At 33.7% G+C, this 12,500-nt stretch overlaps 1 protein-coding gene across 3 annotated transcripts in view; it reads right to left on the bottom strand.

The window, feature by feature from the left end:
* Nucleotides 1-497: 497 nt before the first annotated feature.
* LOC144973380 (uncharacterized) overlaps nt 498-12,500 on the bottom strand; it is a 179,199-nt gene continuing 167,196 nt past the window's right edge. The window contains exon 2 of one of the 3 annotated variants that reach the window (XM_078915729.1): nt 498-3,379. In XM_078915729.1, coding sequence (XP_078771855.1) covers nt 2,247-3,365 — 1,119 coding nt within the window. In that variant the 5' untranslated portion in view covers nt 3,366-3,379 and the 3' untranslated portion in view covers nt 498-2,246. Of the gene's footprint in view, nt 3,380-10,955 lie in introns of those variants that run through there. The other 2 variants (XM_078915728.1, XM_078915731.1) reach the window with 2 other exon arrangements.

Below are 12,500 nucleotides of genomic sequence, written 5' to 3'. Positions count from 1 at the left end.
TTTTACTGATGATCAATGTGAAGAGCTTCGAAGCTTCGACATAAGCTCTATATGAATGTACGTCTATTATTTATTATTATTATCTTCTTCTTTTTGTAGCTTTCCGAGTTTTATGTCAGGTTGACCAGCAAGTAGAGAATTACAGTAATCATGGCGAGACCGTATCAGTGCAAAAACGGCCGTCTTCAGCAAATGGAGAAGAGTGTATTGTTTCATTCGATGGATTCTCTTTCATTCAAAATTCATGGTTTTGATCATCTGGTTTACTTGATGTTCCATGATGAAACAGTCGTCCATCATACGCATTGCACAATATCAGATGAAGCCGTTTGCATGCGTGATGGCACAGAAGAAGAAGAAGAAGAAGAAGAAGAAGAAGAAGAAGAAGAAGAAGAAGAAGAAGAAGAAGAAGAAGAAGATGAAGAAGAAGAAGAAGAAGAAGAAGAAGAAGAAAAAAAAAGACGATACTGATGATGATGGCGATGATGATGATGATGATGATGATGATGATGATGATGGTTATGATGATGATGGTGATGATGATGATGATGATGATGATAATGATGATGATGATGATGATGATGATGATGATGATGATGATGATGATGATGATGATGATTTTAAACAGAAAAAAATGGAGGCTGGCTGAGACTAGCTTGTGTACATGTGGATGCCCAGAGCAGACGATGGCGCACATCCTTGGAGAATGCCAGGATGGGCCCAGCAGCATTTACCGTGACCTAAGAGTCTGCTCTCCAGGTGCTGTGGAGTGGGTTCGGTGTTGGAGCGACAAGCTATGTTGATGACCTGGCTTTTTTGTTGTAATGAATCTCAAACCAACAAGAAATATTTTCAATTAAACTCTGTCAAAACAAGCTCATAATATCATCAGACCTGCAAATATGTGCAAGACATACAAACATATTTTTTCCAATTTGAAAACAAAGAAAACAAGAAACAGATTAAGCATTTGATTATTTCCGCTGTTTAAAATCTTTTACACGTATCAATTTCAACTTTCAGAGCTTTAAAATACAATGTCATGGCTTATGAAGATTATATTTTAAATAAAATCCAAATCAGTGGCGTCAAGTGCTAAATTATTCAATGTCTGCATGTGTCCCTTAAGCCATTTCTCTCTGTCTTCAAACTCCAATCAATGTATTAAAGTTGAATTTGTGTGAAGACGTAAATCTCATTTGGTCCATTATGATGGCAGTTTTGAGGATTATTATCTACTTTTTCGAATTGAAAGTCTGGTATTCTATTTGGTAGAACAACAAAATATATCCGACACATTTCATTCCGATTTTGAAGTGCTCATTACATCAATTAAAAATAAAAGGTTATTCTACTAGTATTAAAACGCATGGTTTTATGAATAAATAAATGTATGAGTGAAAAAACATTCTTGCGAAATGAAACAGAAGCAGTTGAATTCTTTGATGGTTTGGTCAATTCACAAAGCTGATATCATATGTAGTTGCCCTTCGTAATTTCTAGAAACAAACTATTAAAAAGATTTGCAGGGATAGAAACATCCCCATGCAAATTTTCTTTACAAGTATGGAAGAAAGTCTTTTCTTTATTTTTTTCTTTCTTTTATATTTACAAATATAGCACGTTTAAGTCATTTTCTTCTTCTGATTATGGCACCACTTTATACTGTAAGAATGCCACGCCGCTGATAATAATAATAATAATAATAATAATAATGATAATAATAATAATAATAATAATAATAATAATAATAATAATAATAATAATAATAACAATAATAATAATAATAATAATAATAATAATAATAATAATAATAATAATAATAATAATAATAATAATAATAATGCCAGTAGTCACTTTTCTCCAAATACGATAATCGCTTCAAACTGACACACACACATACGCACACACACACACACACACACACACACACTGTCTCATACAAGATTAATTTTATAAACACGATGACATCCTTCCCTAACGACAAGTGTCTGTTAGAACCCCGAATATCTTCATTGTATTCATAAACACCAAGGGGTTTTCTATCACAACCAACCAATCAAATGTCATGATGGAAATTATCTTTGTAATGTAATCCCATCCAGAACGAGGTTAAGTCACTGACGCCGCATTCCAAAACACGAGTGTAAAAAATGGAATGGGTGGGGGACAGTGTAGGCACTGGGAAACGACATGACTTTTATGAGTGAATTAATTGTGATTTGTTACCTTATGTTTATCTAACATCATTTTCTGTTGCCTTTTTGTTTGCCAAACAGTGATAAGAAACTTTGCCTGTACCTTGTACTCATGGCATAATAGAAGAATATGTTAGTACTCGAGTTAATTAGCTCTAACACATTAGATGGTAAATGCAAAGTGTTACGGTAATTCTGGTGACACTTCGAATATATGATGTAAAAGACGGCCACATTGACAAGATGAGGCAAATTACACACAACAAACATGCCACAAATTGCCGCCATCATGGTCACGAGTCTTTTGTCACTGTCGACTGTTATCTTCGTCTTCACAATCTCTGGCTTGCTGGCATCCCTTATATTTAATTTTGTGGCAGTGTTGATGGTTGTGGGTTTAGGATCGGTGATGGTGCTGTCATCAGTGATTGTGCTAGGGGTCATTTTCTTTGATGACGATGCTGACTTTCTGAATTTTCTGTTGGATAATGTCCTTATCATCGTAGCATTACATATGACAAGTATAATAAACATGGTGATTCGAATACAGATGTTCATAGTTCTCATAATACCCGAAGCTTCAACAAAATCATCAGTGAAATTTCCTGAATTAGGGATCTTATACTTAAACAACGCGTATGTCTCATCAAAATGAAGTCCAATATTCCAGACAAAACAAAAACAAACGGCATATAAGGTTTTCATGGACGTGAAGATATACTTGACTTTAAACGGGAACACAATTGCAACAAATCTTTCCAACGCGATATAAGTTGTCAAAAAACAAGTTACTTGATTGAAAATTAAAAGCAAAGGTGATAGCAAATCCGCCACAACAAATACTAACATCTCACCAATGTAATAGATATAAAATAAAGAAAACATTGCCCAAAATTTAGTCCAGAATTGTGCAATACAATAAATCAAATCAGATATCGCCAATCCAAACAAGCTGACTGTGCTACTGTCGGAAAGAATTCCAATACGAGAGAAAACGATGAGGTTGATGACATTGACGATGATTCCCCACAAAGCGATGACCAAGAGGATCACGGTAAATATAAAAAGAATCGAAATATAAGTATCCCAGTCATACGGTACATCTTCACACCATGCCCAATAGGCTTCATCTAAAATCATTCTAGCTGTACTATTATGAAATTCCATATTCCGGGACTTCTCTGGAAAAAAAAGAAAAGAAATATTTTACAATTAAGGACCGTCTTTAACTCATATATTTTTCCATAAATTTTTGTTCCACCTGATAAAAATCATGTCATTTACAAGCTTCCAAATACTACAAGACTACAGATAAAAATAATGTCGAGCCAATGGAAACTATATATATATATATATATATATATATATATATATATATATATATATATATATATATATTCGAAAGAGTGATTCTTTTGGATGGTAGAGAGAAATGAGAAAAAGCGTTAATGAAGTACAGAGGGAGAGAGAGAGAGAGAGAGAGAGAGAGAGAGAGAGAGAGAGAGAGGGAGAGAGAGAGAGAGAGAGAGAGAGAGAGAGAGAGAGAGAGAGAGAGAGAGAGAAGGTTTCAGGATGATATCACAATGTATATAAACTTGAGCGAGAATGGAGGGAATAAAATATAACACAAAAAATAATGTTAAAATACTCTTTTTAAAAAGACACCAGCTCCACCACAACAACCATCACCACCATCATCCTCCTCATCATCATCATCATGATCATCATGATCAACATCATCATCATCATCATCATCATCATCATCATCATCATCATCATCATCATCATCATCATCATCATCATCATCATCATCATCGTCATCATCATCAACTTTATCTATTATTAAGAAATACAATTAAAACTTGTTCGATTCAAAACTCTTCATTCTTTATAAAAAACTGCGCAGCCACAAACATGTTAGGCTTTTCTGAATTTACGTCACAACTACAAATCATCATAGAGCAAACCCGCTTCAGTTAATAATGAATAAACATAAAATGAACATGCCATCAAAAACAAAATTGAATGAATGTATTCAATTAAAACAGATATACAAAACACACACACTTGACTCACTTATCAAACTTGACTCATTTCATATGAGATTTTTAAATTTTATTATTAAAAAAAAATAAACTACACGAACTCGCCGTGTCCCATAATTCAAGGCAAAATATGGGACACGTCGATTTCGTGTAGGTTATGAAAAAAAAAAACAACTCATAACAACGGTTTTTATCAATAAATATGTTTGAATGTAGACACACAATTATAGTCAGATCTTTAATAAATGGCGCGTGTTTTTCTTCTTTTTCTCAGCTGCCCCCCAATGCATAGTTGCAAAAATTTGTACAAACCTCTGAATCAACTTGTCATAATAAAGAATTTTTTTTCATGAATTTTAAAACAATAAGAAAGGATTTCGTTTATTACAGCTATATTAAAATCGATAACAGGTAAGGATCGGAACTCATAGAAGATTTACATTATCAAAATTATGAATTTTCCGCATATCCATTTTGAAGGAATTCGTTAAATTGGAATGTTCGGTTAATTGAAGCTTAAACGATATACGTGCAGTTCTTGAATATGAAGCAACGAATAGCAATAATTAACTATCAGACATTTTATAACTATCAATACACATTACTGGTGAATACAAACGAATGTGAACATAACGCGCTTCCAATATAATTTTGATTGCAAAAGTTTGAGAAATAGCCAGAGAGGATTACATAAATTTATGTAGACTGGTCAAAAGTAAATTTTCATCAATTATGAGACAATGTCTCCACAAATATGTGTTCAACAATAACAACAACAACAACAACAACAACAACAACAACAACAACAACAACTACAACAATAACAACAACAGCAACCAAGAAATACACATCAATCAGCACTGTCTTATCACGAGGATGATGAAAAGGAGAAATGAAACGACTACAGAAAGATTCAGAACATCACTCTATCCAATGAAATGTTATTTTCCTCTAGTTTGCGAAGGTTGAGGCATGCCTTTTCTCAGTCTACTCTTTATCATTTATTGCCTCGTCGGTGAGAGTGAATTTGGTGTTCTTCCTCTCAATCTTTCCCTCTAATTAGTCCTAATGACCTCGATTGGATTGCGCTCATAGTGATATGGGGGAAGTCGCGCAACCTCGTGTCAAAACTCCCTGATTAGACAGTCTGCTTTGAAATCTGTTTCTGATTCATTTCTCTCTTTTTTTATACTAAGGAGTATAGTTAGCATTTTGATAAATAGTCATAATATGTAGTACTGTCTGATTGAAACCCTGGAATCATGTCAGCTTTTATATTTGCCAAAGTTGGAGCCGTAAAGTGACCATGGGCCAACGAATGGTAGCGTTGTCCAATACAATACGGCTGGAGGTTAGAAAACGATATTTAGTCAGTCTTAAAACACCTTTGCATTGACCCCAGAATAATATTCCAGATGATGCAGAGAAGAAAACATGGCATGGCGTCTTTTTATATATCCAGTATCATCACCACCTGCAATAATAACAATGATTCTCTGTCCAGAACCCACGGGACTTTTTCTGCTTGAATAATCAGACGTCCAATATTTTTTCGGATGTATATTTACGCTCACCCATACATCTTTGGATGGTATCCATATCAAAGTTATCTATGATCCTTTTTCTGCCACGTTGTTCTACACTGGTGATCTCTCTGTCGTATTTCGATGACAATCTTCTCATGGTTGATTGAGAAATTCCAAAACCATTGCCGTCCTCTTAAATGACTTATCGATAGATACAAGAAGACTTCTTTTCGAGAGTGGAACCGATAGAGATCCCGTACCGTATCGTGTTGTTTAAGAGCCTAATATGTTTCTAAAACCTTTAAAGGCCCTGTGAAACGTTCATGCATAGACAAAAAATTGTCAAAGTTATATAAACAGTGTTTGTTAATTTGACAATCTTGAGTATACAATCAATATTTCAAATGATTTCCAGCGAGAGATTTCATATCAGTCTTTGGTAATTGCGACATGATGTAGATAATATGCCATAAATAATAAAAACAAAATTTAATACAAACTACATAAGTGGTATGTTTATAACACTTAAAGCGAATTGTTATTATTTGGAAAGAAGTATGACGTGAACTCATAATCCTTACGTCAGCACAGGATTTTTTGGAAATACGATGAATTCATTCATACTTTGTGGTGCGTAACTTGTTTTCATTTTTGACTGTAAAATCTCTAATTTTAAATCAGCTGTTTTAAAGTATTTTTTTATAGGTCTTAAAGAAGAAAACTTTTTCAATATGGCATCAATACGGTCCCAAATCTAGATCCAGTTAAGACAAATTGATCCAGAGGTTGACACAAATTTTTACAACTTTTGATATAGTGACAGCAGAGAAACACCAGAAAAACACGCGCCATTAATAAAAAATCTGACTATAGTAAAAAGGTCATTATAGATTATGTCAAACGACAAAACTCGTGCAATTACTAGAAAACGTAAAAATAAGATGATTGCCCTTTTGAGTGAAATATTTCTAAAATTATCAAGAGCAGAGATAGTGCCGTTTATAAGGTTATATATGCACATTTCATCTATTTATGTTACAAATTTCATCTGAATATGATGAGTACTTTTCACGTATCATTACAAAACATCAACCCAATTTGCGATTCAGTGAGTGAGAAGAGGAGACAGCCCCCCCCCCGCCCCCCCCCCCCACTCCCCGGCGTAAAACTATTTACGTTTATGGATCTGCTTCTTTATGTTGAAGAGGCGCGTTTTTTCTTCTATTTATTTATTGCTTGCCTGTTTGTTTTTGTTGTTGTTCTTGCTTTTTTTTCTTGGGGGTGGGGGGGGGGGGGGGGGGTTCTTTTTAAGATAATAATCACACACCCCCATCCCACACCAAACAATGTCAGAAAAGAGATTGCAAGTTATCGGCCGCTCGCCCACACAAAATTTAATTAATCAATTTTTTTTAAAAACAATATATTTAGGTTTTTGCTAGGTTAACCGTGTATTCATTTATAGAACTGCTTCTTCATGTTGTGGATTTTTTGGGTTTTTTTTTGTTAAATTATATATATAAATCTTACGAGGAAAATCCGCAGATTGATACAACTGACAACTATGTATGTATAAGTTGCATTGTGAAATCTTATTCTGGAGCATTATAAAAACCATGAACATACAATATAGATAGTATGCAGATGACGTCACTCAGGCCTTTGTTATTGTTTTTGCCATCCGCGTTTGTGAGTTGTTCTCACTAAACTGTATTAACCAGACTATAAAAGTTCATGGTTACACAGAGTTTGTGTGTTGGTCCGTTATACTTCCGGATGGCAATGTTGTGAACTCCTTGGCCAAGTGCATTCTATCTATAGCGTATTTTCACGAACTTACCATGCTAAATGCGATTCATCAAGGTTTCATTTATTGTCCTAGCAGACCATATGTAATTCTTCTTCTTCTTTTTCTTCTTCTTCTTCTTCTTCTTCTTCTTCTTCTTCTTCTTCTTCTTCTTCTTCTTCTTCTTCTTCTTCTTCTTCTTCTTCTTCTTCTTCTTCTTCTTCTTCTTCTTCTTCTTCTTCTTCTTCTTCTTCTTCTTCTTCTTCTTCTTCTTCTTCTTCTTCTTCTTCTTCTTCTTCTTCTTCTTCTTCTTCTTCTTCTTCTTCTTCTTTCTTCTTCTTCTTCTTCTTCTTCTTCTTCTCTCTTCTTCTTCTTCTTCTTCTTCTTCTTTTCTTCTTCTTCTTCTTCTTCTTCTTCTTCTTCTTCTTCTTCTTCTTCTTCTTCTTCTTCTTCTTCTTCTTCTTCTTCTTCTTCTTCTTCTTCTTCTTCTTCTTCTTCTTCTTCTTCTTCTTCTTCTTCTTCTTCTTCTTCTTCTTCTTCTTCTTCTTCTTCTTCTTCTTCTTCTTCTTCTTCTTCTTCTTCTTCTTCTTCTTCTTCTTCTTCTTCTTCTTCTTCTTCTTCTTCTTCTTCTTCTTCTCTTCTTCTTCTTCTTTTCTTTTCTTCTTCTTTCTTCTTTCTTCTTCTTCTTCTTTCTTCTCTTCTTTCTTCTTCTTTCTTTCTTCTTCTTCTTCTTCTTATTATTATTATTATTATTACTATTAATATTATAATGATTAATATTATTACTATTATTGTTCATTTTGCTGTTGTTATTATTATCATTTGCATTAAGGATTGTAGAGTTGAATAAAATCCTGAACACTGCTAGACATATGTACCAAATTGATGAGTGACTCATTAACATTTAGGAAGAAAATCATGAAACCCTCATTCTTTTCCCGATTTTCCGTCATCGTGTGAACACTTCTTCATCCTCTTCTGTCCTATCTACAAACCATTCGGGGTGTATTGTTGCACACCTTTGTGTCCATTTTGATGTTTAGAGTTGCACAGTAGAAGGAATTCTGACTTTCAACAATTTTAGATTTTCATAGCTGACTACATCGGCAGTCATGTCTTTCTAATTCTAATTGTTGATGGAAAAACGACTGTCCATATCATTGCACCCTTGAACGTGGAATATGGTAGCTGTCATCGTGTCTTCTGGCTTATTTTTTCCCTTTTTGTTTCATGTTCTCTTCTTTGCATCCTGACATTAGTTATGGCCCTAATACGATCTAGATATAATACTATTTTCAATTTTGGCTTGAAGGGGTAAAGACATCAGCTGAAAAAAATGAATTCAAAATTTATTAATGTATGGTACTCTAGTATAATGTGCACGTCCCATGAAAGAATCTGCAGTATGTGTTGTTTTTACTGATGATCAATGTGAAGAGCTTCGAAGCTTCGACATAAGCTCTATATGAATGTAAATCTATTATTATTATTAATATTTATTATTATTATTATTATTATTATTATTATTATTATTATTATTATTATTATTATTTATTATTATTATTATTATTATTATTATTATTATTATTGTTATTATTATTATTATTATTATTATTATTATTATTATTATTATTATTATTATTATTATTGTTATCTTCTTCTTTTTGTAGTTTTCCGAGTTTTATGTCAGGTGACCAGCAAGTAGAGAATTACAGTAATCATGGCGTGACCGTATCAGTGCAAAAACGGCTGTCTCCAGCAAATGGAGAAGAGTGTATTGTTTCATTCGATGGATTCTCTTTCATTCAAAATTCATGGGTTTGATCATCTGGTTTACTTGATGTTCCATGCTGAAACAGTCGTCCAGCATACGCATTGCACAATATCAGACGAAGCCGTTTGAATGCGTGATGGCACAGAAGAAGAAGAAGAAGAAGAAGAAGAAGAAGAAGAAGAAGAAGAAGAAGAAGAAGAAGAAGAAGAAGAAGAAGAAGAAGAAGAAGAAGAAGAAGAAGAAGAAGAAGAAGAAGAAGAAGAAGAAGAAGAAGAAGAAGAAGAAGAAGAAGAAGAAGAAGAAGAAGAAGAAGAAGAAGAAGAAGAAGAAGAAGAAGAACATTAAGAAGAAGAAGATGAAGATGAAGAAGAAGAAGAAGAAAAAGATGATACTGATGATGATGATGATGACGATGATGATGATGATGATGATGATGATGATGATGATGATGATGATGATGATGATTTTAAACAGAAAAAGTGGGGGCTGGCTGAGACTAGCTTGTGTACATGTGGATGCCCAGAGCAGACGATGGCGTACATCCTTGGAGAATGCCAGGATGGGCCCAGCAGCATTTACCGTGACCTAAAAGTCTGCTCCCCATTTGCTGTGGAGTGGGTTCGGTGTTGGAGCGACAAGTTATGTTGATGACCTGACTTTTTTGTTGTAATGAATCTCAAACCAACATAAAATATTTTCCATTAAACTCTGTCAAAACAAGCTCATAATATCATCAGACCTGCAAATATGTGCAAGACATACAAAAATAATTTTTCCAATTTGAAAAAAAGAAAACGACGACACAGATTAAGCATTTGATTATTTCCGCTGTTTAAAATCTTTTACACGTATCAATTTCAACTTTCAGAGCTTTAAAATACAATGTCATGGCTTATTAAGATTATATTTTAAATAAAATCCAAATCAGTGGCGTCAAGTGCTAAATTATTCAATGTCTGCATGTGTCCCTTAAGCCATTTCCCTCTGTCTTCAAATTCCAATCAATATATTAAAGTTGAACTTGTGTGAAGACGTGAATCTCATTTGGTCCATTATGATGGCAGTTTTGAGGATTATTATCTACTTTTTCGAATTGAAAGTCTGGTATTCTATTTGGTAGAACAACAAAATATATCCGACACATTTCATTCCGATTTTGAAGTGCTCATTACATCAATTAAAAATAAAAGGTTATTCTACTAGTGTTAACGCCTCTGGTTTTATGAATAATAAATGTATGAGTGAAAAAATATTCTTGCGAAATGAAACAGAAGCAGTTGAATTCTTTGATGGTTTGGTCAATTCACAAAGCTGATATTATATGTGGTTGCCCTTCGTAATTTCTAGAAACAAACTATTAAAAAGATTTGTAGAAACATCACCATGCAAATTTTCTTTACAAGTATGGAAGGAAGTCTTTTCTTTAATTTTTTTTCTTTCTTTTATATTTACAAATTTAGCACGTGTTAGTCATTTTTTTCTTCAGATTATGGCAACACGTTATAGTTTATGAATGCCACGCCGCTGATAATAATAATAATAATAAAAATAATAATAATAATAATAATAATAATAATAATAATAATAATAATAATAATAACAATAATAATAATAATAATAATAATAATAATAATAATAATAATAGTAATAATAATAATAATAATAAATAATAATAATAATAATAATAATAATAATAATAATAATAATAATAATAATAATAATAATAATCCTATCAACACCAGAAATCAAAGGAAACATTACTAAGAGATGCAGCAGCAGCTGGATACGGATATGGTAAAGTAGGAGAGGGAAGAGGAGGTAGTACGAAGGTAGGAAGGAAAGGAGATGAAGGAAGGTTTGATGTAGGATGATGAGGTGGTGGATTTAGAAGTTGATGATAATAATGAGGAGGATTCGGAGATGGAGGAATACTTGGAGGACCAGGTGTAGGAGGAGGATGAGGATGAAGATAACTGAGGAAACTCTACTGAATGACGATAAAAAAGTGAATGTGCCAATGCCAGTAGTCACTTTTCTCCAAATACAAACATCTCTTCTCACAGACACACACAGTCACACACACACACATACACACACACACACACACACACACACACACTGTCTCATACAAGATTAATTTTATAAACACGATGACATCCTTCCCTAACGACAAGTGTCTGTTAGAACCCCTAATATCTTCATTGTATTCATAAACACCAAGGGGTTTTCTATCACAACCAACCAATCAAGTGTCATGATGGAAATTATCTTTGTAATCCCATCCAGAACGAGGTTAAGTCACTGACGCCGCATTCCAAAACACGAGTGTAAAAATGGAATGGTTGGGGGATAGTGAAGGCACTGGGAAAAGAAATGACTTTAATGAGTGAATTAATCGTGATTTGTTACCTTATGTTCATAATAAAGCACCATTTTCAGTTGTCTTAGTCGTATTGTTTTCCAAACAGTGATAAGAAACGTAGCCTGTACCTTGTACTCATGGTATAATAGAAGAAAATGTTACAACTTGAGTTAATTAACTCTAGTATATAAGCTGAGAGATGAATAGTGTTACGGTACATATCGTGACAACTCTTAAGCATGACGTAAAAGGTAGCGACATTGACAAGATGAGGAAAATTACACACGATAAACATGATACAAATTGCCGCCATCATGGTCATGAGTCTTTTGTCACTGTCGACTTTTGTTATCTTCTTCACGATCTCTGGCTTGCTGGAATCAGTTGTATCTAATTGTGTTGCAGTGTTGATGGTTGTGGGTTTAGAATCGGTGACTGTGCTGTCATCAGTGAATGTGCTTGCGGTCATTCTCTTTGATGAAGATGATGACTTTCTGAATTTTCTGTTGGATAATGACGTCAGCATCGTAGCATTACATATGACAAGTATAACAAACGTGATGAATCGAAGAGAGAGGTTCATAGTTCTCGTAATATTCGAAGCGATAACAAATTCATCAGTGACATTCTCAAATTTTAGGACCGAGAACATAAACATCCCGGAGAACTCATCAAAATGAATTGCAAGATTCCAGACAAAACAAAAACAAACGGCATATAAGGTTCTCATGGACGTGAAGATATACTTGACTTTAAACGGGAACACAATTGCAACAAATCTTTCTATCGCGATACAAGTTGTCAAAAAA

The sequence above is a fragment of the Berghia stephanieae genome, chromosome 5, assembly GCF_034508935.2.
Source record: "Berghia stephanieae isolate SIO BIC M18660-M18661 chromosome 5, UCSD_Bste_1.3, whole genome shotgun sequence".
Taxonomy (NCBI): Eukaryota; Metazoa; Mollusca; class Gastropoda; order Nudibranchia; family Aeolidiidae; genus Berghia; species Berghia stephanieae.
The sequence above is the reverse complement of the archived record's forward strand: the minus strand, read 5'-3'. Positions and strand labels throughout refer to the sequence as shown.